General features: G+C 38.4%; 1 protein-coding gene across 1 annotated transcript in view; it reads right to left on the bottom strand.

Annotated features, from left to right (window-relative positions):
* The window catches only part of CDC42SE2 (CDC42 small effector 2), an 83,270-nt gene that overhangs the window by 19,027 nt on the left and 36,307 nt on the right, over nucleotides 1-27,936 (bottom strand). Inside the window, exon 3 of the mRNA XM_054186741.1 lies at nucleotides 15,418-15,740. Within this exon, the coding sequence (XP_054042716.1) occupies nucleotides 15,418-15,471 (54 nt within the window). The 5' untranslated portion in view covers nucleotides 15,472-15,740. The remainder of the gene's footprint in view (nucleotides 1-15,417; nucleotides 15,741-27,936) is intronic.

The following is a 27,936-nucleotide window of genomic DNA, read 5'->3' as shown; positions in this document are numbered from 1 at the left end:
GCACGTGCAGGCGTCTGCACACATTTGCAATCAATATGGAAGCATACATGTTGCATAAGGTACATTACATACAAGCCTTCTGTACTCATATGTACACTGTATATAATCTTCTAAATCAGAATGATACATACATACCAAACTCCATTACAGAAAAGTACAAGAACAAAAATTAAACTGAAATATTACCTCCAAACACGTAATAGCCACTGCCAGATACAGGATCCTCAGTCACATTCACCACACAAAATCAGTCATTTAATAAGTCTAACACTTTCCCTGGACCAGCTAGTTAAAATATCTACTGCTCTGAAGATAATGTCTCTAAACACACTGTCATATGTGCTTGCAAGCAGCAGTTTGGTACTGCACATTGTGATTCACCTTCAACTATGACAACAAATCAGGGCATATATGGTATTTTCAGAAAACCTCTGCACACAACTCATAGTAATTCCCTTACTGGGAGAAGATGGATCTTCAGGAGTTATGGCACTGATATTTTTCAGCAGTAGGATTCATGTGTGGAAGCTCTAGTACTAGTGCCAGAGGCGAAAACAAAGCAGAAATATTTAATAATAATATCCTCAAGAGTCAACAAACCCAAAGTGAATTCATCAGCTTTTAAATACCTCTGTGAATGTAACCTTAGAAGCCTGACATTAGTTTGCCCAAATAGCAACAGCTTCTTGTTTGTTTTTATATATATATATATGCAATGAAACACCTAAATATTCACCTGGATTTCTAGTGGCATACTGTACTATTTACTTCTCAGTGAAGGTTTATCAAAATGAACTTGCTCTCAATGAAGATACTTTCTTTTTTTTGTACAAATCCTTTTTTAAGGAAAGTAATCCCATTACAGTTTTGCGTATGTCAGGTCCATGGGACACACTCCTGACTGCTGACCTTTCTGTCAATCTTCCCATTGACATTTCCTTGATAAGTTATTTGTCACCTGTGTGAATTTGTCATTATCTCTGGGTTCTCCTTGCTGCCTAAAAGGCAACCTGACCATCCTCATCAGCACGAGTGCTGTCACATGGCCTCAGGTACACTATTTTGCAGTGGGGAGAAGCATTCATAAACATGGAATCACAAATTTGATTCTGTGGCCATCCCACTTCTTGCTCCTGTGAGGACTTCTGCAAAGCTCCCAAATTTGACTGTCAGCACTGGAAATATGCCCATCCAGTTCATTCTAGGTAAGTTACTGGAATAAGTGCATCCCAAAATACATTATGATATGGTCTGTCTGCTTGCTCTTGAAGCACTAAAGCAAAAAGGAGTTACAACCTATGCAAGGGAAGCAAGAACAGCCTCCCATATTCTTCCCATAGTCACACATTTGAAAGGTGATCCCACTAGTGGATATGGAAATGATGGCATTATACACAAAATAAAAAAAAAGAAAATACAACAGCATCCAAGACAATTTAGCAACGGATGGCCCGGTAGGTATCTTAGGAATACTTAGATGCCGAGATGACACATAGCATGGCTAGAAGCATTTCTGGAAGAATACTCTGCCAGCAACTCCTAAGAAATGTTCAAATCAACAGCTGTGCTCAGACTTAAAATACAATTCTGAATGTGTCAAAAGCTGAGCAGAAAGCTATCTGACACACACCAGCAACACAAAAGCCCATGCCCAAAGTGGGGCAAATTCCCACAAAAGATGGAAGGGAAGTTGTTCAAGACCTAATTAACAAGTCCCAACAGAAGCATGGGGGCAAAGGAAGAGCAGCATGGCGTGCCATTGCAAATCCATAGGGTCAAAAGATGGACAATGAAGAAGAGAGGCCATTGTGAGGGAAAACTTCTACTCAAGCACTGTATTTCTACCTATTTGAGTTCAAAAAGAAACATAAAAAGGAAGTAATTTCAAGGAGCGTTCTGCTTTCCCTGGCAAACCAAAGGAATCCTGGCTGCCTAGTCCAACCTCCTATCAAAAGGAAAACACCACTTCCAAGCATGTACAGGCACTTTTGCATAATCTAGCTGAGGCATGCCACAATTCCACAGGTCTTGAGTGTAAACAATCATTAACTATTTAAATTTCATCAAGTCAGAAAGCTCCCCATATTCCTAATTTATTTGTCAAATTCTACTCTTCTAAATACAGCCTTGCTGAAAAGAGGTATTCAGGAGCAGTAGGTCCTTACTCCTCCACTAGCTGCACTAAGACGACACACAAATTTTGTTGAGGACGAAGTCTCAGGTATATTCATTATTCAGAATTTACTGCCAGACTCACGAATAGGATCAACAACCCACCCACATAATCTTTTTCAGAGGCAGTGTTGGCTGCTCATAATGTTCAGAAAAATCTTTGTACTTACTAATCCATTTCTGTGGCAAGCCTATTTGTCCTTGTTTTGCAGGTCTTCTGCACTAAGTTATGTCTGATAAATTTATTACTGTGAGAGCAGAATTTTTATTATCGTATTATTGTGTCTCCTTCTTGCATACTTTTTGACACCATTCTTTCAGTCTAGTACTGGCAATTCTGAAGTTGTATCCACTGTAGAAATCCAGGAAATATAGTGGCTTGCTTAGTGTGTCAGAGCTAATGGTCTTGCCAGCATAAGCCCATTTTTAGGAGCTTCTTAAGTTAGGAAGAATAGGAAAGAGTGGTTCTTTAACTGTCAGCAAAACGGGAAGCTTTAGCATTGCAACAGTGAGCACCATGGAGGTCCCTCACACTCCTACAAGTTTCTTGCATTATTAGCAACTTCAGAGCAACTGTTTCTCAGTTCCACACGTGTAGTCAGCTTCTATCAAAACCAAAATACAGCCAACATCAGCTGCTGGCTACAGACTTACAGTCACTGGCAGTTAAAAAAAATAGTCAGAATGAAGAGAAGAAAAAGCAATGAACATACAGAACAAAACCAGGTTTTCTAAAGAGCTGCAGGCTGGGAATTTCTAAATTGGGCGCGTACCAGGAAGTGTAAATTATTTATAGGAAGTATTTTTCCTTTTATTCTCCAGCAAATGGAACCATATGATACCTAAAAAGAAAGGTACACAACTCCGTTTTCCCAACCACTAGAGCTATGAACACGGAATTGAATAGTAACTGTTGGTAGGAAAATATCTACTGTTTCTAAATTTAAAAAAAAACAAAACACAAACCAAACCAACAACAACTAAGCTGAAACGCTACCACCACCACTCTATGTTTCATAGCCTGAGTGTCAGGTACCCTTTCAACACACAGGTCTCCAGTGGACTCTGGCAGCTATGCAAATAAAACAAGTTGGTTTTGAACAGCTGGCTCATGAGCATGACAACTGCCAAATTCCAATCGTATCAGATTTTAAGATTCCCTATGCCACGGTGTCATCAGGCCACACCACCCAGAAACGTACTTCCATGATCAAGGCAAAGAATTTGCAGGAAGTTAATTTTGTTGCCAGATGCCTGGTTTCTAGCCAGATTTTCATGGTTTCTATGCCTCAACCTCGCTTCGCCATTTCACTGAGTTTCCCTGAAATTCTGTGAAGATCCATGGACACGGGCATTACAGTACCTACCTACAGCTGTTCTGAACAGACTTTGCCACTTACATGCTTCTCAAAAGCTTCAAAGTTTTACTCTAAGGTGAGCTACATACTACATCAAAATAATTTAGGACAAGAAGAGATGCATCAACATGAAAGGTCTCACTTTTAATAGGCAGAATATTTAATAGCCAGAGTTGTCTACCATGGAATTGGCAAAACACCAGTTGCTACTTTACAGTTACCCTACAGAGAGCTTCTCAGAGCTTCTTTAACCTTTCACTTCAGATGGCTGGAAATCGTGCATTAGAAATATTTTTGAAAATGAGAAGGTTGTGGTGGTCCTGCTGTCCCTCTGGTGTTTGCTCCATATCCCTTTCTTCGCTGCCTGCTGAAATGTACACACATGCAGGCACAGACAGCCGGAGAAACATCATTGTCCACTGCATACTCACTTCTCAGGAGCCCTCCTGCCTCTGCTCTTCTTTATTATAGTAACTTTTATCTCTGTCCTGGTCCCCTAAAGGTATGGGTCAACTTTGTCATTTGACAGCCACTGAGGCAGGAATTTTACCCAAATGCTGCTGCTTTTTCTTGCTGTAAAGAACAACTGATTTACAAATTACCTTGATAAAGGATCCCAAAGGCTGCATAACTAGAAGACAACAGAGTAGCATTAAGAAATCCTGCCACTTTAAGCTTCTGGTTATTCCCTCACCTTTCTTTGTCCTAAATCATCTGTAGCTGCTATGTTAAAGTCCCTCCTGAAAAAAGGGAATTGTGATAGCTCTTCAGAAGCTTAAAAAGCTTGTCTTCCTAAAAACAATGTATACTTGGCTTATGCTTTTATGCAAAGACAAATATTACAGCTTCAGAAGTGACCCTAATTCTCTCTATAACATCATTCTAGACAATTTTAAACATAATTTCTTAAGCCTTAAAGTGCTAATTGTAACATATTATACTGAAAATGCAAATACACTTTAAGTACACTTTATGAATGTAATATTCTTTAAAACTCAGGGGAAACAAATTTCTCCACTAAGAACAGCACAAAGGAGTTTTGTTTTCCAACTGCAAAGCTAAAGAGTCAGAAAGGGGAAATGCACCTTGACGCATGCATCATCAAGATACTGAACATCCCCTCTTTGGTATCACTAAGGAAAAAATTGAGAAACCCAAAACTTGCCCTTCCCAATTGCTTCCCTGCAGGCTTCATTTTCAGACAACTCCTCTGTGTTCTGAGATTGTATAGTTACAGTTAATTTTTGTTTAAGAAACTAGAACAAACAAACTTGCATAAAACACAACATAAAACTTAGGTATGGCTGTTTATCTGTGCAACAGTAGCAGCACGAACCATACCGCAGTTAATGCATCCTGCAGCATTTCTTGTCTTACGCATTGCAAACATAAGTGTCTGCTATGTTTAGTCATAAAAAATGACTTGTCAGTGATATTCACCTCTGCAGTGCCTGCAGAGCCAACACTGCTAAGAGCCTAAGTTGAATTCTGTTCCTTCTTGGTCACGACCAAATTATTTACTAAATTCCAGTGAAATGAAGCAAAGGGATTACTTGCAGAAAACTTATTGTACCATTGTGGGGAAAAAGATTCAGCTTGACTCTCTGAACCCAGACTGAGTTTGTAGACCTGGCAAATGGAAGTTTTACTTCTTTTCAAAAGTGGTTCCTTATAAGAGTTGATCACTTGATGTACATTTTATTGACCAACAAACAACTATATGGTAAAAGAATTTTTCAAATTGTATTTCAGAGCATGCTTCAAAGGGAAAGTTCTGTCTGTCTTTTTAGATAAAAAGTACACGGACATCAAACCCAAATAAAATCCTCTCATTCCCTTTATCATTTTTCTTTTCTTTTTATTGGGTAGTAATGCAAGCTGAATAAATCTGGAACACTAAATTACATAAGTTATTATGTAATGTAAGGTACTGTAAAGTACCTGAGCATTTTTCCTATTATATAAAGTAGAGATAGCTCAGACTGATTTAAACTCTTCTGTTCACTCTGACTAAACAGAAATTAGTATTTACACTGCTATCAGGTTCAGAGAGAGTAAGCAAAAGACAAAGATATTGCAGAACGTCATTTTGGTGACAGGAAGCATGCTACCAGCAGCATACAAGGACACTAAATTCACTGTCTTCAAAGAAAGATCAAGATGCCCTCACATTTGTAAAATATTATGGCAGATGTTACAAAGCAGTTACTTCACACAAGTATTACACACTTCATAAACTCCTCTTGTATTATAATCTCTTCAGATATAGAAAAGCCCTTTACAATGAACATCAAGTAAGTGGTTAATTTTAAAAATACAGATATGTAATCTACAATTAACATAATCTCTTTTAAAATCTAGCTAGAATAAATGTTCGCCTTAACATTTAAAAACTGTGCTGCCTTAAAAAACAAAAATCACAATACTTATACACATAAAAACCTGCTACTAAACATCCAAGAGTTTTATTTTTTTATTATTTGGTAGTGCTTTTCCTCAGACGATCTCAGCACAGTTAGCAGGATCTCAGACAGGCACTCAGAAAAATATTCTGGCAGTTGTTTTTTGCTGTAATTCAGCAGATTATTCCCAACATACACCAAAAAAAAAAAAAACAAAACACCAAAATACAACCCATCACCCAAAACGTACTTCACAAATGAGAGAAACACTAAGTGTTGCAGCCTGCAGAAAACCCCATAAACTTCAGTTCTTTAACCACCACATCAGCTAACACACATAAATCTTCATATATTAGTCAGTTTCTTGCCAGATTTTAATCTCAGTGTATATGTATTAAAATGTGAAAATTTCCTCTTGATTATCTTCTCTGTGTAGGAACATTACTCTCCTTTTGCAATGCAAATGTTGGCATTTTATTCATTAATTAAAAAGAGCATCTGAATCTCACTGACCTGAGATACGTGCATGTGTTTTATTTCTTTGGGAGTAGGGCCATACAAAGAGTCCCTGATTAGATCCTTTCTAGTCTTCCAGCTGCCAGTTTAATCCACACTGCTTTCACCATGGCCGCTTTAATTGCCTCTTCCTCCCCATTCTCCCTACTGGCAGCAGCCTACCATTGTGGTTGTGTAGTGTTTTACAGATTTGCACTGTCTTCATGGTTAGCTTACAGAAATGATAATATTCATATGACATATGGGACTTAGAAATCTTTGACAGATTTTAAAATAGTTTTTAAAAGCAATAATTAGGTAGCCTCAGTTCTTCTCTCACGTACAAGTCCTCTTTCTTTATTCTCTGAAGTACACACATTACAGTTATTTTCTTACCTCCCCTAAATCTTCCTTTGTTTGCATTACAAACTGAGGAGGCATTTCGTTTTCAAGCCTTAATTCTGATGTTAAAGAAAGAAAATACACATTTGATATTTTCCCATGGAGAATATAAGGTTCTTTTGCCTGCAATTCTGTAGATCAGCCTGCTTATTCTTGTGTTGCCATTTCTTCTTCTTTTTACAAGTTCAGCAATGCCAAGCTGCTACCACAAACACAAGCAATTCAGTATGTTACATACATATATGTTACATACACATATGTGTGTGCATTTGCATATCCTAGCAGATTTGTTTGGAATATGTGCCTAGCAGGATTTATTGCCCCATTTTAACAGTAATCTACTATTTAACCATCATCCTAGAGCCCAGGAGTTAAATGTTTTTTAAGTAACTGGAGTACGGCAAGCTGTAATTAAAGTAATATTTGTTTCAAACACAGTTAAATAACATGCTGTCCTATATTAATTTTACTCAAGTCTTTCAAGGAATTTATCTGAATTTGTCTTGGAAGCCCATTACGTTTAGAGGAACTTGATGAGTCATAAGAGTAATTTCCTTTTATAAATAATACACTCCCCTGACACACAACTTTAGTTCCCAGTTGAACACAGCCAAGCGTGCTTTCTTTAGATAATTTAATTCCTGATAGCATCAGTTTTTCAGTTCGCAAAACTGATAAAGCACCCAAAAAGGCAAGTTTTATGCAAATATGCTTGTGAGTTAAAGATTAGTAACTACAGTTTATGCAACTGTCTTTTTCAAAACACTGATGTGACATCACATCTAAAATTCTATCATTCTGGGTAACCCCCAACTAACATCTACTCATCAGTCCCGTTGAAGACTTTTCCTCCGTTTTATTCAAATCCGATTCATTTTTCGCTACCCACCACGTCATCCTATATGCCCCAAGCAATTTTTCCTGTTCTTTCCTCATTTAAGGTCAGAGGCTCTGAAGCCACTGAAGGACTACCACGCAACTCCCCAAGTAACCTGCCTGACATCTTCCAGCTGTAAAACAAGGACAGCAATGCTGAAGTTTCAAATGCGTCAGGCCTCAGCTGCAAGAAAACTGAACTCAAAGTCAGTGGCATAACTTGGGGGTTTCAGTGGAGGCAAGACTTTAACCCGTCCTTAAAGCAGTGTGAGGCCAGAATAAGAGACCGCCACAAATTTCCAGAGCATTCACCTGGACTCAGCCATCACCACAGTCACAGCCCATCAGAAATGTTTTTAAGTAGCAGAACTTAAAAGGTCACAATTTCTTTTAACAAAGTGAAACTACAAAGCCCTGTGCTGCACCACGTCACCCCAGAGAGATGGACGTAGTACAGAGGGAAGGCAGACTCCGATAAGCAACAGTATTTCCCGCTGTGCGCTGTGATGAGATGAGCTCTGCACCTCTGCTGCCAAGGCGGAGAGCTCCGTTTGGCCAATACCACCACGCTAGAGCAGTACAGCCATGCTATGTAAGCAACGAAGTGTTGGTCTGGGCAAACTCAGAAGACAAATCACAACTCAGTCACAATTTATTTCTCAATCTCCGTGGATAAGGCAGCCACATACCAACTTGAAACTATCTTGTGCAGCTTAGAAACACCTAAACCATAATACAGACCTGCCTAAGATAACGCAAAATTAAAATATTCAGGTTTGAGAGAATCACAGTACCAAACCACAGAAACTATAAACTAGGTAGTCCTTTATGATAAGCCATCAAGCGGTACACAAAGGGTAGTTATATTCACACTGAAAAACAATCATGCCACAAGCAAGAGAAACCAACAATTATGAAAACCTCATGCCTATGAAGACAGCATATTATAAACCCACACTGTTTTCTGAGACTGAATGAGTTGAATTTGTAACTGTAAGAGAGATAATGTAGCTTGAAACTATTTTAAAAAATTCCATGCAAGCCTCTCCTTCTTGATGTCAGGTCACTCTCAGAGCACGACATGACAACAAATCACTGAGTGTCACACGTTTATTTGAGGGAGAAAACAGAAAGAGAGATGGTATCTTTCCTTAGCTACAGTAAATGACAGCTCTCTTGAGGCTACACTCAAATAGATCAAAAACGCTCTAAAATTATTTGAAAAACAAAAATAAAACTGAGAGGTTCGGAGAGGCATTACTTCCCTGAATCTGCATCAGAGTGCAGTTCACAGCTTCAGTTTTTCTGCCCAGCCGCCACTCCTGTATTCTCACTCCATGGCAGCATATTAACCCAGAATTACAGAAGTCAGCATTTTTAGAGTGATCAGCTAAACCGCTCTGAAGATGAAAGTGAGAAAATCATTGCAAGTGATTACGTGTTAAAGTCTATGGCTTAATGGATACCTTATAATTTTAGGATCTCTGAGAATACATGAAGAATAGCTATAACATAGGAACTCTGCTATCATGCATGTCTTACACATAAGTAAGAGTCACAACAGGAACTGCAGAAGGAAAGGTTTGAGGAACAGTCTGAAAGAGGAAAACTTTCATCATTGTGAAATGTTTATGTTGGAAATTAAAAAAATGAAATTGCAGGCAGAGATCTTTAAAACAGCCATTTAAAAATGCATATTTTGTGAGTTGCATATTGGTCTTAAGAATTATCTCCAACAGAATTATCTCAGATGTATTACAGTAAAGTTACAATAAAAATACAGTAAGATAGCCGCAGAAGAAGTTTTTGCACTTAATACTCCCTTTTATATCAAAACCAGTTAAAAGTAAAAGGCTGAGCACTTAGCTTCAGGGCAACAACTGACTTCTCTATTTACTAACACAAAGCATACTTCCACATGAAGTCAATGAGAGTGCACATCTCAGACTATCACAGAATGGTGGTGTCCAAATTACCTCTGCCTCTAGCTGTTGGCAGGTAGAAACACCCCTAAACCTTCATGTTTGCCCATCTTCCCTGCTCCAACATAAAAAGCAGAACAAGAAAAATAGCTGAACTGCCAAGCATTAAAATTAAGGCACAGCAAAAATATCGGGGCTTTGCAGCTTCAACTTAAAAAAATTTACAAAAGTTGCACTGGATTTGTTAATTTCAGAAATACTTCAGCACAGTCTCCAAGGGTGGCTGCAAAACTAACAACTTTTGCTAGGCATTATCAACTATTTCTTTTGGCAGCTTCTTTTGTTAGTGACTCATGCTGAGTTTTGCTCTTGAAGATATCTTCTCACTGAAAAATTTGGAGATGTAAAGGAAACCAGTAATTTAAAGGCTCTAATATTGGTGTTCAGATCAAAGAGTACAATCTACTTCCTCCCCATATTTAAGTAGAAAGCCTGAGCTCTGTAGAGCCTGTAGATATCAAAAAGCATATTACGTCCTTCCTCAGAGATGTTGATAATGGCAAGACACGTCCTCATGAACAGAAAGCTGGTATAATTCTTGTTTCCACCCCCAAAAGAGCTGTTTTCCAACCCATCAACTATTATTATATTAAATAAATAGCATAAATACAGCTAACTAAGAAATCCTAAAAAACTCCCAACCATCGTAAAGGATCACAAAATATTCAGATAATTTTCAGTAAGGTATTTACACATAAACACAAAATACTGTCTTTTTTCTTTTCTTTGTAAACTTTTTAATACTTGAACATCACAACAGATATTTTAAAATGTGTAGGGGCTAATTTAAAGGTAAAAGAAAAATCTAGAGAGCTCTATCAGGCTGAAAGCAGCAGAAACAGATCAGGTTTGAGAAATAAAAGCCAAGCACTTTGCTGCTTATTTAACTCTGCCCCCTTTGACAACGTGTTCCCTCAGGCTACTTCTAAAACAGCAGTGAATAGGAAACAGAAGGAATCTGAAACATCCAGACTGGCAGCTCAATATGTAACTCAGTATGACAACTCTGAAATCTGAGGGCTCTGAAGAGTTGTCACCTTTTACATTTGAGTCTTTCCTAGACTTACTGAATGTGGTAGGCTGATCAAATTTACTGAATAAGAGAGCCTGGGTTTTTGTCATTTCGAGCAAAAAGCTGCACTTGGCACAGCACTACAGTAGTGAACAGGGAGCCTGTCCCAGTACTTCTTCAGTAACAAACACCTGAATTTCCGTGCATGCCTACTGAGGCTGATTTGTTCTGCATTTGTTATGCATACTGAATGCTTCATTATCTTTATTGTGTTCAAGTTTTTAAGAGTTGCAGTGGTAGATGTATCCTTAGCTATGTGTATGACTCCCTAGAAAAAAATAGCTAGTGCTGACAATATCCATCAGTGGTTAACTTCCTTAAGCAACCAGAGTCAAGATCATTTATGTCTTCTATAGCATTCAGTTCAGTTGATAAATACAGCAGTATGTGCAGGGTTTTTTCTGCCCGTATTTTAAGATGGGCCTCCCCATTCTAAATACAGATCTGTCAGTCTTCTTTCATACATCAAAAAAGACACAAGGAAACTTCACTTTCTAAACCACTTTAAACATTTATGGCATAGCATACAGCAAAAACACAATAGCCCTCTGACAAAATACAAAATGGAAATCATCTACACAGGAGAGAATTAACAAAACAGAAACTAATTAACTAGAGAAGGAAGCCTGGAGCAAGAAGGAGGAGAGCAGTGTATTCTTTTATAGTACAGCAGTAATTTTACTGCAAGGTCAAAGGCAACTGAAGAGCTCAGCTGTACTGGGCAGCGGCCCAAACCAGGTGGGAGTGCACCAGATCATGACCAAAGGCTTCTTAGACCAAAAATTAACTTTTCAAGTTAAAAATGGACAGAACACAAAAAAAAAAAAGTGGAGGAAAATAACAGATTCCTGGTGTAGGCAATGAATTCAGCGTAAGAAAGAAACTGCGGACGTGTTCTCTGAAAACCTACAAGATAAGAAGCTCTTTAAGCTTCTGTTACCAAGCAGTGCATCTGGTCATGGGGATTTGGCAGAGTTTACTGAAAAGTAGCAGTGGATGGGATGATAGCACAGAGGAAGCATGGGAAAAAAAGACTCATCTTATCACCGGGAAGTGCAAGATCAGCTTACAGAACCCATAAAGGGTATCAGTGGGAGGTGTAAGAAACCTGGCACAACCACAGTAAGTGCTACCCTTCTCAAAACAACAAAAAAAGTTTGGGTCAGATCATAAGATATTGAATCCAGGCTATTTAAACAACCAAGAAAACCTGAACATAGTTTTTTAAGAGATTAATATCACCTCCTCGGTATCATGAAAACAGATATGAAAGCTACTGGTTGTCTGAAGCCTTCAGTGTGGTAAAATATATTATCAATCCAAATCTGACAAGAGAAAACTAGAAGTGGATATGAGAACACCTTCCCTTGGCTTTTGTTTGCATTCTACTGTGGTAAAGACCTCAGGCTATTAAGAAGCAAGACCTAAGCCACCATTAGGAACACGTTTCCTTCAACTATATCACTATTTAGTTTTGTTTCTTTGGATCCTCAGTGCCTTCATTTATGACCCTATTTCAGAGAAGCATAGAGGCCCATGTTCAAACACGCCCCTTCCTTGATATTATGAGTACTGCAGACTCAGGAACACCAAGTGAGGTATTCGGCAAACAAAGTAACATTAGGAGAGAAAGTAAACCACTGCTTTCCAAGATGCCTATGTTTTATTTCACAGCAACATAGTGCATCCATTTAGCACTGACAAAAGACAAAAAGCTGTGCCGTGACACTTTTCAATAAAAGATGATGGTAATACTTGAATCCTGTCTTTTAATTAAGAAACATCCTAATCTGACCTAGTATAATATAACTGCAACATTGTTACTGTTCTGCTCTGAGGTATGTTATTACAGAAATTATGGCAGTAAAATCAGGTAAGTAATGTGTTCTTATTGCCATAAAGATTGCAAATCTTATGTAAAAAGATATAGTTCAAACCCATGAAAATGCACTGGAAAGCACCGCTATGCAAATCTGGAAGGCATACGGTGTACTGACAATAACCTAGAAAATGCCTGTGTGTACAGCACGAATAATAGTCTTCTATGCAATTGACTGAAAAGACTTAGTGCATTTTTCATTTTAAGTGCACTATAGCTGCAAAAAATAAAGATGCCGTACTAAAGATGCCTAATATAATATGCTAGAATTTTGCCAGAAGAAAGCAACAGAGATAGTCCCTGCATCCTGGATTTCAAGAGAGGAGGAAAACTCCTTAGTTCAATGAAAGCTATAAATACCCCAGAAACACGCAACTACTTTAAGTTCCATGTTGTTTTTTTTCCTCCAGTGAAGAGGCTTAAAATCTATATTTCAGAGATTATCAGTTTAAAAACAAAAGGAACATTTTAAGCATTGATCAGAACAAATAGCAAATTAAGTAACTTCCTGCTTTCAAGGTCTGTTCTGAGAGGTTGATGGTTGGTGTTGCTGAACATGAAAGTGGCAGCTGGGACACTGTTAGTCAGGCCATGAAGAAGTTGAGATGCAGTAGGTAAAATGGAAGAAGGCAAGTGAAAAAGATGAAACCAGGCTGATGAGACATTTCTCCTGAGGAACTGGACTAAATTGACAGATTGAATGCATGGTAGGGGACAGACAAGTAGCTTTTATGCAAATTTGTGTGTTTCACCTATCTTTTGATACAACAGGGCAATAAGTACCAGTATTTTGGGGCTAAAAACTAGCATGTTTTTCAGCATGTAAGTGTCCCAAACATGCAATCACACAACACCTGCAGCGACAAGGAAAAACTGCTTCTTACCACTTAGCAGTTTGCTCACACTGACAGTACATGCTTTGCTACATGCCAGAGAGGAAAAACATTCCTGTACTTACTCAGATGCATATATATCTGATTAAATACTCCACTTACTGTAACAGTGCACGGCAGAACAACTGCTGTACAACACAACACAGCAAAATGAGCTGGGTAACTGCAGGGGAAGGACAACTAAGCGCCTATTGTCAAGCATGCCAAGGAGGGCCCACAACTCTTTTCTGAGATGTGTCCTGAAGAATTCTGGCACTTCATAACGAGCAACTCCTACAACATTTGAAAGGCAGAGTTCAGGAACTAGGTCAATGCTCAGCAATGTGCTGCTTCTATGTTAAACATATGAATGGCTTTAATTTTCTAAGCAAATACACACTACCAGATCAGCAGAAACATACAAAAATGGGTTGTTTCCCTTTTCTCGACTTTTGAAGTACAATCTCCACCCTTTCCATGAGTAATGACCCACAGATCACTACATGCTGTATTAACATACCATGCATTTCTTGGGTAATGACTGTATCATAAAGCTTGACTCAAGATTTTATAAGGACTGAGCCTCAGGATTCTTGTAAACAAACAGAATACGCCATTTTCTAGCTCAAAGGTTTTTAACAGTCACAGCTTATTTTTAATTGAAATATACGTTCCAAAAACTAGGCAAATAACTTTGGCTACATATGGACGCAGGTAGCATTTTAAAGGACTGAACGGTATTCAAGCAACGGGAGAGGACTGCAGCTTCCCATGTTGGTATCTGGCAGTTCATCTCCCACAACTCTCCTTGACTAAAAGTGAGATAAAGTTGTATTCATTTGTTAGAAATGTTAATGGACACACTTTAATATTTGTGCTGCCACCCAACGATTAGTCTGGCATTCAGGATTTGTGCAATGACAAGGCCTAACATAAGATTGGTTTTTTTCATCCTTTGGCTTCCCTAAAGCCAAATATTATCATCTGAGTACATTAATGTGAGTTTGCTCTATTTGTTCTGGAATTCTCTTGGTCACCATTAATTTCAGCATGACCTTTAGTAGTAACTGGGCTCTTTTCCATGTATTTGCAAGATTACCATCCTTTCTATAGATTCATTTAGCTTTATCTGGATGCCACCCTACACAATGATTTTTCTCACAGTCCTAACCATATTCCTGGTTAATTCCACCTTCATGTAGGCAGACTCTCCCAACAGCATTGGGCTCAGAAACACACTCTAGAGGTACTAAGAGGGCATGAAACCCGAGAATATTTCTGTACTTTCTGTCTTCCTTACATATGCTTTGAAGTATTCTTTTATCCAATTGTTTGCTATGTAGTTTTTCACACAACTGCCATTCCAAATTCTATTTAAAAAAAAATAAAATTATTTACGTATGAGTGCATCCCTTCACTCTCCTGAGGTTTCATCTAAAAATTAACACAACAATTAAGGCTTACTTAAAACAAGGTGGAGGAGGACTGGATTTCATGCTGGACTTTTTAACAAAATCCTTTCCTTCTTTCATCATTGTCCAGTCACACCTGAAAGCAGGCTTTAAGTCACACAGAAGTCAGCACATTTACACTAAAAAATGACTTGTTTTAGAATGACAGTTTAGAACCTCTTCACCCTTCCCTTCCCCTCCTCTTCAATTCAAACAAATAAAGGCTCTTTTCAAAGACTTTGGATAGATTTCACCTTAAGGACAGGAAAATATATGTGACAACCGTCTAGAACAGACATTTTTTTTGTCCCCACTAAGCCAGGATGTTAGTTAATTCCTTATTTCTCACTGAGCTTGGCCAGACAGCACTAACTTAAAAAGCCGTAAGAAAACCAGAAAAGGTGACCAATGTTGTTAATTATACGAAAAGAAAGCAGTGCCAATATTCATACTTACAGGCTGAGGCTGTTCTGCAATACAGCAGTTGAAACACAACCAAAACTCACTCATTGTTTACAGTCTGACGTGGGAACACAGATGAAAAGCAGGACTCAACCTCCGTAAATCTGTCTTCAGGTAGCAAGTTCTTTAAATAGGTTTATTTATAATGGTTCCAATGTAAAAATCTTTTCTCTGTTGAGCTCTTCTCCAAAGACGAGTCAGTCCCAGGACAAACAACTTGAAGGCAAAAGGTTATTTTAGAGTCTTCTTTCAGAAGGTTGGTCCCAGCACCACAAAAATATTACGTATGCTTCTTTGGTCCCTAGCGTTACGTGAACCTGAAAACAGAAGTACATTACATCAAAAAGAAAGAATACACAGAATCTCGTGCTCCCGGACAGCCACCCACACCAGTGATTTCTTGCTAATATCTTGAACCACGGACTAAAGAGATACTAGCAAACAAGTCACATGCTTATTTCTACAGCGACTACCAAAAATGGCATATAGCAGAAATCCGTATGAGGCTTACATTCCAGCTTTGGTTAGATGAAATAATACGAAGAAGTAGTGTCCAATCTTTTGGCAGCCATCTTTGTCTGATCTGTTTCTAACTTTCAAATGTCATTTTAGAACGTGACAATTGCCCACACACCCCTTTAAACTCCTTAGGGAATTGTGCCTATTGACACTTCGTATTTCTCAACAGAAAAGTTCCCAGTCCATTCACAGCATGAGGTTTAAATAGTATTAAAGCCCAACCTTGTCGAACAGCTGCCAGGCAAAGGTGTGCTTTTCTAAATGTTGACGAAACAAATAAATACATTTCTGTATATGGAAAATTTGCAAAATGGCCGGACTTGGTCAACTCAAGGTATTTTCCTTCCACTCTCTCTACCCTACTGCTTCATGTACAGTTGGCTTCAAAATAGGAGGTTACTTGTAGAGTGTGAAACTGTTTCCTTAAACTTCTGAAATCCCTCATGTGGAACAACTGAGGCTCCAGATTCCAGCCATTCCTTTGCTAAAATAGTGTTTATTGGTTAATCTCCAACCTGGTCTCTTTCAGTAAAAGTGCAATAAAAATTCCTGTGAGATTTCACCCTGGTTGTTTATCTCGCCATCTATCACTCACTTTACTTGCAGAAAGTGAGATAATGAGTATTCAGGTTTTATACACATGCTCCTTGACAGTTCTATATACGGCTGCATCTTCATTCATAGAAATGTGTGCATAACTGTGCATCATTATTTGTATGCAATTCCTCACAGTAAGTATGAAGTGGCTTAGAGAGTCCATGGGATACATACACACACATTCTGTGGCAGACCAGTCCCACTTACCTACTGCCTCGTCAGTTCTCTACATGCCAAACACACAAGCAATGAGGTCCCTCATTTACTACATACATGCTAAGTTACTGTACTGTGTAGCCACTACTAGCCAGGTACTTTCCGGGACTGTTGGCTACAACACGCATATATGTTCCTTTCCCACACTAAATCCAAAGCCTCTGGGAAGTTTTCCCACCTCTTACATTTTAAGAGACAAACCAGCTTGATGGTTAAGAAAAAACCTAAACAAAACCCTAAAAAACGCTTCTACACCACCTTTCTTTTGTCAGACACTTCTCGGAATTTGCATGCTACACAATTATTTTCTAAACTTGATACATCACAGTGGGCTTCTCTTGCTGTGCTAGTGACCCAATATTCTGATTTGAAGCTCCTGAACTTCTGACGCCCACATTACTGCTTCCTCACAATATCTTTTTGACAAGTCCAGGTTTAGCATATCAATTTCTTGTTCTCACAGAGGGTTAACTTCCATCCTGCCATTACACCCGGGTACAGAAGACTTACATGGAAAGGGCAGGGAAATTCCTCTGTTGAACAATCTCCTCATTTGCTCACTGATTGCTGGCACACTCCTCCAGCTCACTGCAGCGTTAAGTGCCTGTCTTGAGCTGAAGCCCTGGGAACAAACCCGAAGGGCTTGTGCGTGCTCCAGAGAGCCTGTAAGGCTCTTCCTGGTTACAAAATACTAAAGGGTGCAGAAGAGTTTCTCCACCCAACCACTCTCAGCAGGAAGGACTTGTGCCCTCCAGGACAGAGTTCTCTTTGAAACTGACTCTCCCTCTTAAATCAAAAGTTGCTGAATGACAAAACCAAGATAGACATCGTGCATAATAGTTTCTGATAACACACGCATTCTTAAAAATGTGTTTTATCTTCTATAGCCTGTGTAGTGCCACATTTCTCTTTCATCTCGTGGTTCTGCAACCAGTAACAAGCTGTTTTCCAATCTGCTGTCTTTTAGTTAAAAAAACTGTGGTAGGAGGACATATCTGTAAGCCTGGAGAAAACTGACAGTAAATGCACCTCTTAAAAGGCAAACAAAAGCTTAGCAGTATCTGTTAGAGCACTGGAATTTTATACACCCCCACTCTGCTGAATAAATGATTTTTATATTAACTTGGCCACTGTAAAAGATCAGGTATGCTGCTGCACTGAAATGGAAAGAAAAAGAATTAAACCAAAGGCAAAAAGGCAATGTCAATGGCAACACACTAAGACTTTTTTACACTGCTAGCTGCTAGTTTAAAGACTGAGTTGAAATGGGAACATTCTGCTGTTCTTTTCCAAGTTATTGGTTATAAAGAAAGAAGGAAAAAAGCACCATACCGACCTACAGCTACCAGTCAGGTAGTTATGTATGATCTGCTCTGTAGCAATCTCGTGACAAAGTGCTCTTACAAAGCCTGGACTGCACCCCAGACCCAGCTGGAATTAATGAGATCCCTAAACATGTGCAATACTTCACAGCTAGTACCTTGCTCCGTGGTAGGATCGAGCTTTTAATGTGGCTCTGTTTGCAGGTGTTGCTGCATTTGCCAGCTGAAGAGGCTGAAGAATACAGTTCAAGACAACAGCTACGTCACTCTTTGTTTTCACTCTTTACACAATTTATCGTGCTCAGAGTGGTAGAACACCATACAGCTCATGTCTGAACCAGAAAGTTAATCGGAGTGATGAATGGTAAAACACTTACTTGTTTTTTCCCATTTAAACTTTCTGAACTCTGAACGCAACCTACTTTAGAGCATACAATTCACATTGCAAGAATTCACAGGACTATCATGCTGAACAACTTCGTCACATGTTAAGGCTTTTACACTGTATGTACAACTTTAATTTCATCCCATTTATAGAAATTTTAAGCAGTGTGAAGAAATGAAGATATTTAAAAGGATGCATTGTTTAAAATTTAAAGTGAAAACCAGTAAGGTAATTTTCATTACTCTGAAGTTTATTCCACAGTAGGTGATCTACTGCAAAACCCCAAACTACCGCTTATTGTTGAATACCAGTCATAAAGGCACTAAGTGCAAACACTGCATTAATGTAGTGGGGGTGGAGAACATTCTCTTACAGTATCAGCAATTTTTATTAACCTTTCTGTAGGAAATAAACAGAGCAGGAAAGGAAGAAGGGTAGGAAAAAGAAATCAATCTCCCCTGCAAACTCTTACTGGCAAAAAGCAGGTTGGAGAGCCTTTACCTTAGCTGATCCAAACAGGAATACGCTGCATGCTTTGGAGGGTCAGTTAGAATAAAGGTACTTATTAATTATATAGCTTAAGAACAGAACACTGTTTTTAAAAAAACATCTATAAAGTTCCTTTTAAGGGCAAACTCTCTACATCCTTTGTCTGCATACTCTTCACTATGGGTTCAAACAGGAAGTGCGGTAACAACGCTCTTTGACAATTACTTGAAGCAAATAAAACCACAGGAAGAGAAAGAAAATGAGCGCAGGTGTGAACATCCAAATTTAACTAGACTTGCTCAAAGCTCAGACTACTATTTAAGGCGGGGGGGGAGTGTTGGGAAATGGGTAGTGTAAAAAAAAGCGAAACAAGCACAAAGTCATGACTAAGTCATGACATACAAGGACATGGCATACATGATGTACCATGACATGCACATGTATGCACAAAGTCATGAGCAGGACTACTACTTGTTTTTTAGTCTCAAGTACTTTATAAGAAAGAAATTTACAATTATTCTATATATGGAAGCATCATTCCATAAAAGACAGTTTTTTGTTGTTTTTTTTTTGCCTTAAAGGCTCTGAACAGCTACCATTTGTATCAATCCTGCAAGCTGTAAGTAGAAAATTATAGTTTCAGTGTGCATTTTTAAGACTTCTTTCATATTTTCCACTTTAAATCTCTATTGTAGCAATACTACTTCCTCTTGCTGCTTAGCATATCCAGTCAAGTAGCAGTGAGAAATGAGGGGGGGAGGGGGATTAAGGTGCATCCAAACTAAAAAAAGATGTTGTGCTGGTGCACACTTCCATACACTTATAGCTGTAGCAATTGGAGGATGCTCTCCAGATCCCAAAGGAACCAAGGAGTGCTTACTCCATTGCCATTTTTTGAAATAGAACAATCTGTACAAGAAGAAATAGAGGTTTTAAACAAAAACTGCGTATAGGGAAAGTTGCCTTCACACATGAATATTCTATCAGAAACTTTATCTCACCAGGGCAGTGTATTTGTAGAAGCACTCTTCCTCCATTCCCTTCCTTCTAGCAGAGTGGGCACTTCTGGGGACTTTGGCACTGCTTTTAAAGCACCAATTATCTTTTGCTCTTTCAGATCCTGAGAAACCTGAGCTGCGAGTAACTCTTGCCAGACAAAGGACGACGTTCACCATCGACATAGGCTGAATAAGGCTGAAATCCCTTTTTCACTTCCTCATAACTTTCCCATATCTATTCTGCTCCGACCAACACCATCACCCCCCAAGTACTTCAGGGTTTAGTTTCAAGACATTGAAGAAGCTTCTTCAAAGTTTGAGTTAGACTTTCTTGTGTATTTTCAAACCCTGAATGCATAGGTCCTGACTCTAGAAAGGTATTTTATTCATGTCTCTATGATACAGTTTTGAACATTATGACTAAAACTCTTTCTAAGATTTTAGTATAGGGTTTTATTTTGGGATTATTGGTCATTTGGAGTCGGGGTTGCGTTTTTTTTGTCCCTGTTTATGCTGAAAGCATTTTCATTAGTGTATTTCCTTAACAATTTAGGAATAGGTTGCTATCAAAGCTCTACACAAATTGCTAGCCACAAATGACTACATATTATGAGAGTGCTTTGCTTCTGAATTTGCTTCTGAATTTCAAAGAATATTGAAAATAGTAGAATAGGATGAAGGTACTCTTATGGCTTACTTAAAGGAGAAAGATGAGGGTGGTTTTTTTTTTTTTAATTCTTGTTCTTGTTAATAGAATGGAGTCTAGCTTTAAGAACAATCTCTTCTTTCACTGGAACCAAAATACTTCCAGTTTTTGTTTGTGTTTTCAGTTTGTAGGAAGACGCCACAAGTTTCCCTGCAACAAGTGTGCCCATCTGAGATAATACATGGGAAGGCAGCAAGAGATACAGCAAGTCTGTAAGGAAAAATACTAGCTTTTCATATCAGGTCACAGACAGCGTGAGAGGGAGCTGAAAAGCAAGTGAAGGCAGGAAAGCAGGCCATTCGGTCAAGCAAAGAACGGCTCACACAGTGTGACAGTAATCAAGTTGTTTGCAAGTGCCAGCTGGGACCTTAAAGCAGAGAGCTTTTAAACATATTTAAAACATCCTGATAGCATGAGGCTCAAACATTTGTTTTATCATTGACAAATGTCCCATCCTGCCCCCCCCCCTTTTTTCTTCACACCACCCATCTGCAATTGCCTTACTCTCTAGCCATTCTATCAAATTTAATTTCACCTTGAATAGTCCTTATTACTTTGTGCACAAAACCAACAAATGAAATAGACAGCATTACAATGATCCCATTAAAATTACCTGTGTCCACTCTGAAACAGGAAAACACAGTTTTCAAAGCTTCCTGTGTCTTCAATTAGTAATTGCTTTCAATATACATGGGTTCAATGCAGGTTTCTGAAACACCTGACTTATTTCATACTATTTCCCATGCATACATGCAGACAAGAACCTACTTCTCTGAAAACCACAGCACAGAACATCTAATACTTCTGCATTATGAAAATACACTACAAAAAGATAGAAAGACTTAACAGAAAAATAATTGTCCAAATTTATTCACTAAAAAACAGGAAGGCAAACCAAAGACAAAATAAATATGTTTTGTCCTACATAAGACATAGTCTAGGCATAATATATTTTGCCCTACCTACAAAAACAGTCAGTTAAGAACAAGTGTGAAGCCTTTGAGAATCCACTCCTATGGTTTAGGAAATGTGATTTCATAATGCCTGCCCATTCACATTAAAAAAGAATAAATCCTGTTAGTCAAAGTTCTAATCAGTCAATAACATTATCTTCTACAGTGGCAAGCCCTGTTGAAGGTAACACAAAAGAACACTCTTCTGAGCTGGCCTCCTTGTTAATTCTAACAGGTAATACCAGTCAGAGAGAAAAAAATAAACAAGGCAAACTAGTGGTCTAAGGCAGGCTCAGTACAGGATAACATTTCCATAAAGAATGGAAAGAAAAAACAGAAGAAAAAAAAAACACCAAAAAACCTAAAAACCTTCCCGAAGAGCCCTCTGATATTACTTCTAAAGTAATGATGGGAAATGGTCAACATCAGCATCCAGAGAGTCCATCATTTTAACAACAGTGTAGCATTAAAAGGAATGGAATAGTCTATGGGGACAAAAGTACCCATGACAAACTATGTGGCAGACCATACAAGATATTCAAGGGACCCCTACCTGTTTTTTAGTATTACAATACGTAAAAAGCATTATTCACAACATTCATAATATTCCCTTTTCCACAGAAAACTAATACATCAAAGCAATTTCCAAGGAAGTTCTAGGATAGAGGAAAGGAATAAGTGGGAACAGGGGGAGAAAAGGCCATTAGAACTGTCAAGAGTTCACAGAGGCAAACTCTCCTCAGTACAGTAAGTGTTTTTTGTTAAAACCATCAACATGGCACACTGCTGTTGCAGATTTTAAGTTACTTTTCTAAGATAGACAACCTTGCAACAGAAGTCTGCCACTGTATCTAAAGTAATTTTAACACACTTCAGTAGATTACTGCTGTCACTTCCTCACCTCCCACTCAAGCACAAAATAATTACTAGACCAATTGCAGTAAGCAAAGCAGCATCACGTTTTGTGGGACTGGATAACTAACGTTTACGCAGTCACCCAGTAACACTAGCAAGGGTGCACATTTCCCTGGTTGAAATGCAATATGAATCACCTCTGTTTAAGCCTTTGTTGGCAAGTGGCGATGACATGTTTCCAACAGGAAGAGTGCATCAGCTCAAGCAGCATGCTTCTGCTTCAGCTTTCAGTTCCGTAGCTTGCAAGCAACAGAACAGCAACAGTTTTCTGTTCAAAGTGCAGCAGAGCAGCATATTTTTCATCTGCTAGCATTTAAGGCCCTACCATTTCTTTATAGTTATTCTCTAGCCTTTTTATAATTTCTCTATTATTAGCTGCTTTAGATGACTTGAACTGTGTTTGTGCACCTGCACATATGCACATGGGAGATTGCTTAAAGAAGCTTAAAAATTAAGACAAATCACATTTTCAAAGATTTCAAAGATCACTCTAAAATAGAAGTGGAATTTAGGCCATTTGGAGTATGAACTTACAGAAATTATAGGCAGAGATCTCTAAGTTCATGCAGCCCATTTTCTCAGGTGTACCAGTTCCCAGGTAGCAGTACAGTATATTGTATTGTACTTTCAGCACTCCCATCAATTCTCCTGAATAACCACTGTGCAGCTTAATACAGATCACATTGCCAAGCTCTATAGTCTATCCAGACCTCTCTGTAAGGCCTCTCTACCGTCGAGGAAGTCCACAGATCCTCCTAATTTAGTACCACCAGAAAACTCACTTAATGTACATTCAACTCCTGTGTCCAGATCATTTATAAAAGCATGAAAGAGCCCTGGCCCTAAAATTGAGCCCTGGGGAATCCCACTGGTGATTGTCTGCCAGTCTGATGTAACCCCATTTACTATAACCCTTTCAGCCAGATCCTTCAGCCAATTGCTTACGCAATGTATTCTGGACTTGTCTAGCTCTATGCTGGACATTTTGTCCAGAAGAATACTGCGAGATGGTATCAAAAAGCTTTGGTAAAATCAAATTCCCATATCTGTTGGCTTCCCTTGGTCAACTAGACAGATGACCTTGTCATAAGAGGAAATTAAGTTTGTTAAGTAGGACTTTCCCTTTGTGAACTCACACTGGCTATGAGCAATGATGGTATTGTCTCTCAAGTGTTTTTCAGTAACTCACAAAAACACGTTCTCTGTAATTTTACCAGGCACTGAAATGAGACTGACAGGACTGTAACTGCCACGGTCTTCCTTCTTACCCTCCCTGAAAATTGGGTTAATTCACTGCTTAATTACCATTCAATCATTACTTACCATTTCCTTTTAATTCAATCATTGATAAAATTATAATTTGATCATCATTTAATCATTAACAAAACCCTTTTAGTTAAGCCCATAACAATGACTTATCTTAATAATTCCCCTGCAACACATCTTTTTATACACTAGACAACATGAACAACTTTATTAACTTAAAACTTTATTTGATAAAGTTTATGAAATCAGGTAGAGATGTGCAATTTTAAAACCAAAACACACTATGCTGTAACATACATAGAAAAATAGCCAACCATACACAGAGTCAGCTTAACATAAAAATAAATGGTGCACAGACAAATCTCTAAGATTGAAATGCAATTTCAATGGAGATACCAGAATTATTGGCCTAGTTAAGGAACAAAGTGCTGTACAAAACAGGGAGTTTCAAAATGTTCCAGAAACATTTTAACAAAGTACATATTCTCAGCAGAACAGTTACTGCTGTTCTAAAATCTTAACACACAGGAAGCTAAATTGCCTCCTCAGAAATGACCTGCCTATCTTGCCAAGAAACACTGAATTATGTTCCCTGTGTACCCACAAAAAGTTCAAGGCCATTACTGCTAAAAATGCCCATTTGGAAAATGCTCTGTGGTGGTGAAGTCACCCGGAGTTTCACTGTCAATGTAAAACCACTGTAAATCTCAAATGGTTTGGCTTCCCTATGAAAACCTCCATGTATACAGCAGGATATGGCTTACCTACATCGATAGGTATCCAATGAGTGGAAAAACCTAGAATAAAGGTGTCTCAAGACTAAGAGTTATTTTTCCAACGATTTTTTTTAAAAAAGTTGTTCATACCTGTAAATGCTAGCCAGGTTCATTTCAGTTCCCCAAACTGAAAGCTGCTGACAAAAAATCATACAGAACTTGCAGTGCTTGCTTACTAAATATGAAAGAAACCTTATGTATCTCTGTTCTTAGCCAGTGCCTCGTGATAAGGAAGTTAATAGGCAACGTGAAAAGTGTACTCTGACACCAAATAACCAGAGGATGACACTATTTGAACTCCACAATGAACTTCTAGCTATATTAACTACAGCTATTCAAAATTGTAGTCTCATACAATAGACCTGTATAGCATATAGTTAGAAATTTTACTTCCCTACTTCCTCCTAAAAACCAGGCATATCACAGAGAGGATATAATATTCTGGATGTAAATTCAGTCTGACAACAATTTAAAGAACTTTTGTTCATAAATTGCAGAGATTATCCTATGTCACAGACTTTCCAATTTTAACCAAGAGATGCTAAGAGAATGTGTTTAAAAATGCTTCACAACACAAACAACTACTCTTGCAAATTCTGAGGTTTTTTTTTTTTTAAAGGAAAAAAACCTAAAAACATTTTCTAAAAAAAAACAAAACCACACTCCCATGGAATGACTTGTGATGAGTACAAACATTTCTCAAAACTGAAGACCCTTCTGTTCTTTGCGATGCAAAGGAAATATTTTCTTTTAGTGTGTAGTATTTTAGTGTAGTATTACACTAATATGCAAGAGAGGACTGAGAAGTACACCTGGCCACTTCTGTTTTGTTCCTCAGGACACAGCCAGTCAAACTTCTCAGAATACATCTGAATTTAACAGGTGGTCTCTTGCCCACTGTTAAGGTATCCACTTTCTCAGTTGTGTCTATTTCACCATTAGTTAGAAAGTTTTCTGTGAAATAAAAGCATTTGGTTTATTTAAGAGTTGGGCTATGTGACAGCAGGGGATGACAACCAGATAAGCAGGTAAACTGGCAAGATCTGGACCAGCTCCTGTCCAAGGGTGCAGGAGGGTGGGGGGGGGGGGCAGCCAGCAGGCATTCAGCTTGCTGCAGGCAGAGCAGCCTTCCCCAAGGATCAAGCCCTGGGTCAGGGACCCCCAACTCAGCCTCCCGGCCCAAAGGTACGGTCTCACTGATGTTATGTGCATCTGCAAGTACATGCCAGTGCAGATAGTTGACAACTTTTTAAAAAGCTGGACGAGATAACAGATGGATAGTCAGATTATTAAGATTTTGTTTTTCTCCCCACCAAAAAAAACTGATTCACCTGCACCACACATTCATTTTGACTGCAGAAGTGCTGCAGGCAGTTGGTTTTGACATAGTCATGCATCTGCTGTTAATAAAAAATGCTGCTCTTCATTTGCTTTTAAGCATATTTTGCACTAGAAACACAGAAATGCTCTTCCTATTCTTTTCCCAATACGTTCTAGACTAAGCTCATATCACACAATAAAAATTATGTTCACTAGAGAACAACTACATCACATTTGCAAAGCAGAGTCATGCCAGCAATTCAACACGACCTAGCTGAAAACTACTCAGAACAGTACATTTCCCTCCTAAAAGTTTGGGGGCAGGGGGAGGGAAAGTACACTAAAAGACATTATGTATCATATGAAAGGAGACTAACTTTCAGGCTTCAATCTCAATCCAACCAGTGGATTGGAAAAAGAAGGTACACACTGCCACTGACATTTCCTCCCAAAAAATGTCAGTGTTGCAGCCTTCAATGCTACTGCTGCTACATGCAAGAATGCTGCAGCATGAAAAATAAGCCATTCTAAAGCAAAAAGTGCGCACAGATGTAAATCTGCTCTGTGTTTCTATCCAGGGCAATAAAGAAGTTTTAAATAGCATGACATTTTTTGCTCAATTTACCTTTACAGTCACTGGTTTAATTGTTAACCTTCTTCTTGGTAGAAAATGGTTTTCATACACTAAAGCTCAATCCACAGCAAAGCTACCTGCTTCTCAATTTAATGCAGTTTGAAAAACAGTACTTTCCGTCACACCACCAGGTGTTGAGAGACAGGTGTTGTGAATGTACTATCAACTGCAGCACTTGTGCTACCTGGAGTCTTAACTAGGCTCTAATTTCATTAAACAAAATTAACAGGCTTGGTTCCCACAACTGAACAGACAGCTCTATTCTGAATTAGCAAGTAGCAACCATAACAGCAGAAGACCTTCCCATAAAATCTGGCCCCCCCAAAAAATCCCCAAAACAACCACACCACAATCCTTCCCACCCTCAAATGAGGGTATTTCATTCTTTAGCCAGACAGCATTTACTTCTTACTTCCTATTAGCTTCTAGTTACAGTTACGTTACTACACTATGTCTTCTGCCTTTCAAAGTCTCTGTTCTTAATATCATTTACAGATAAAAGTACCTTATTAACAAAGAAATCAGAAAACCTGTTCTGGAAAGAAAAAAAAAGTAACTAACCAAGAACATGCTGGACATGAAAGTAGATTTGCCATTTGTCACACACATTATGTCTACAGAAGGAAGAGGTGGGTGCTCAGTTGTTCCGAGATGTGATTTCATGCATAATCATTGCACTGCACTTAATGTACTTCCCACGTGGGCACCTCAGGAGGTGCTGAGAGTGGCTATATGTGAGGAATCTGATTTTCACAAGCAGAGTAGTTGTACCCACGCCATACAGGATTTTTGAGCAGACTACGGAAAGTAAGTCTAGACTAGCTACTGCAACATCCACATGCTACTGCAACATCCACACAAAAGCAAAAGAAAATCCCACACATGAACAGTCATATCTTGGCAAAGAAATCAACAGATGAATGAGCAGATCTTTTCTATTCCATTTTTCTTAATGATTCTGTGTGAAAGAAATCAAAAGGTCTTTAATGTACATTAAAAAACTGCATTACCAAAAAAAATAAAATTGATTTGGTACTCATTTAAAGACTTGGCAAAAAGTTTGAGAACCAGTATCAAGCATGTAAAAGAACTGCAACTTTTTTCCTGAACTTAATATACTCCCAGCATTCTAACACAAGCATAATTCTTAATCTTGGGTCATGGTGACTTCACTGATATAATTTGTGAAGTCAATTTTGTGACAGGATTGTCATAGCAAATGCTAGTAATTACTGAATTATCGTAAAAAAAATATGCATAAAGATCTTAGAGTAGAATCCATTATCATGAATCGTATTGCTAACTATTTATCAGGAATTAGTACAATTGCTTAAAAAAAAAAAAAGAGATACAACAAGGAGGCTTATGGCAGGCACAGGATTTGCCATGAGCACTCTGACTTTGAGGAAGTCTCCTG

This window comes from Rissa tridactyla, chromosome Z (genome assembly GCF_028500815.1).
Source record: "Rissa tridactyla isolate bRisTri1 chromosome Z, bRisTri1.patW.cur.20221130, whole genome shotgun sequence".
In the NCBI taxonomy this organism is placed as follows: domain Eukaryota; kingdom Metazoa; phylum Chordata; class Aves; order Charadriiformes; family Laridae; genus Rissa; species Rissa tridactyla.
Note: the sequence above shows the minus strand (reverse complement) of the source record. Positions and strands in the feature narration are given on the sequence as shown.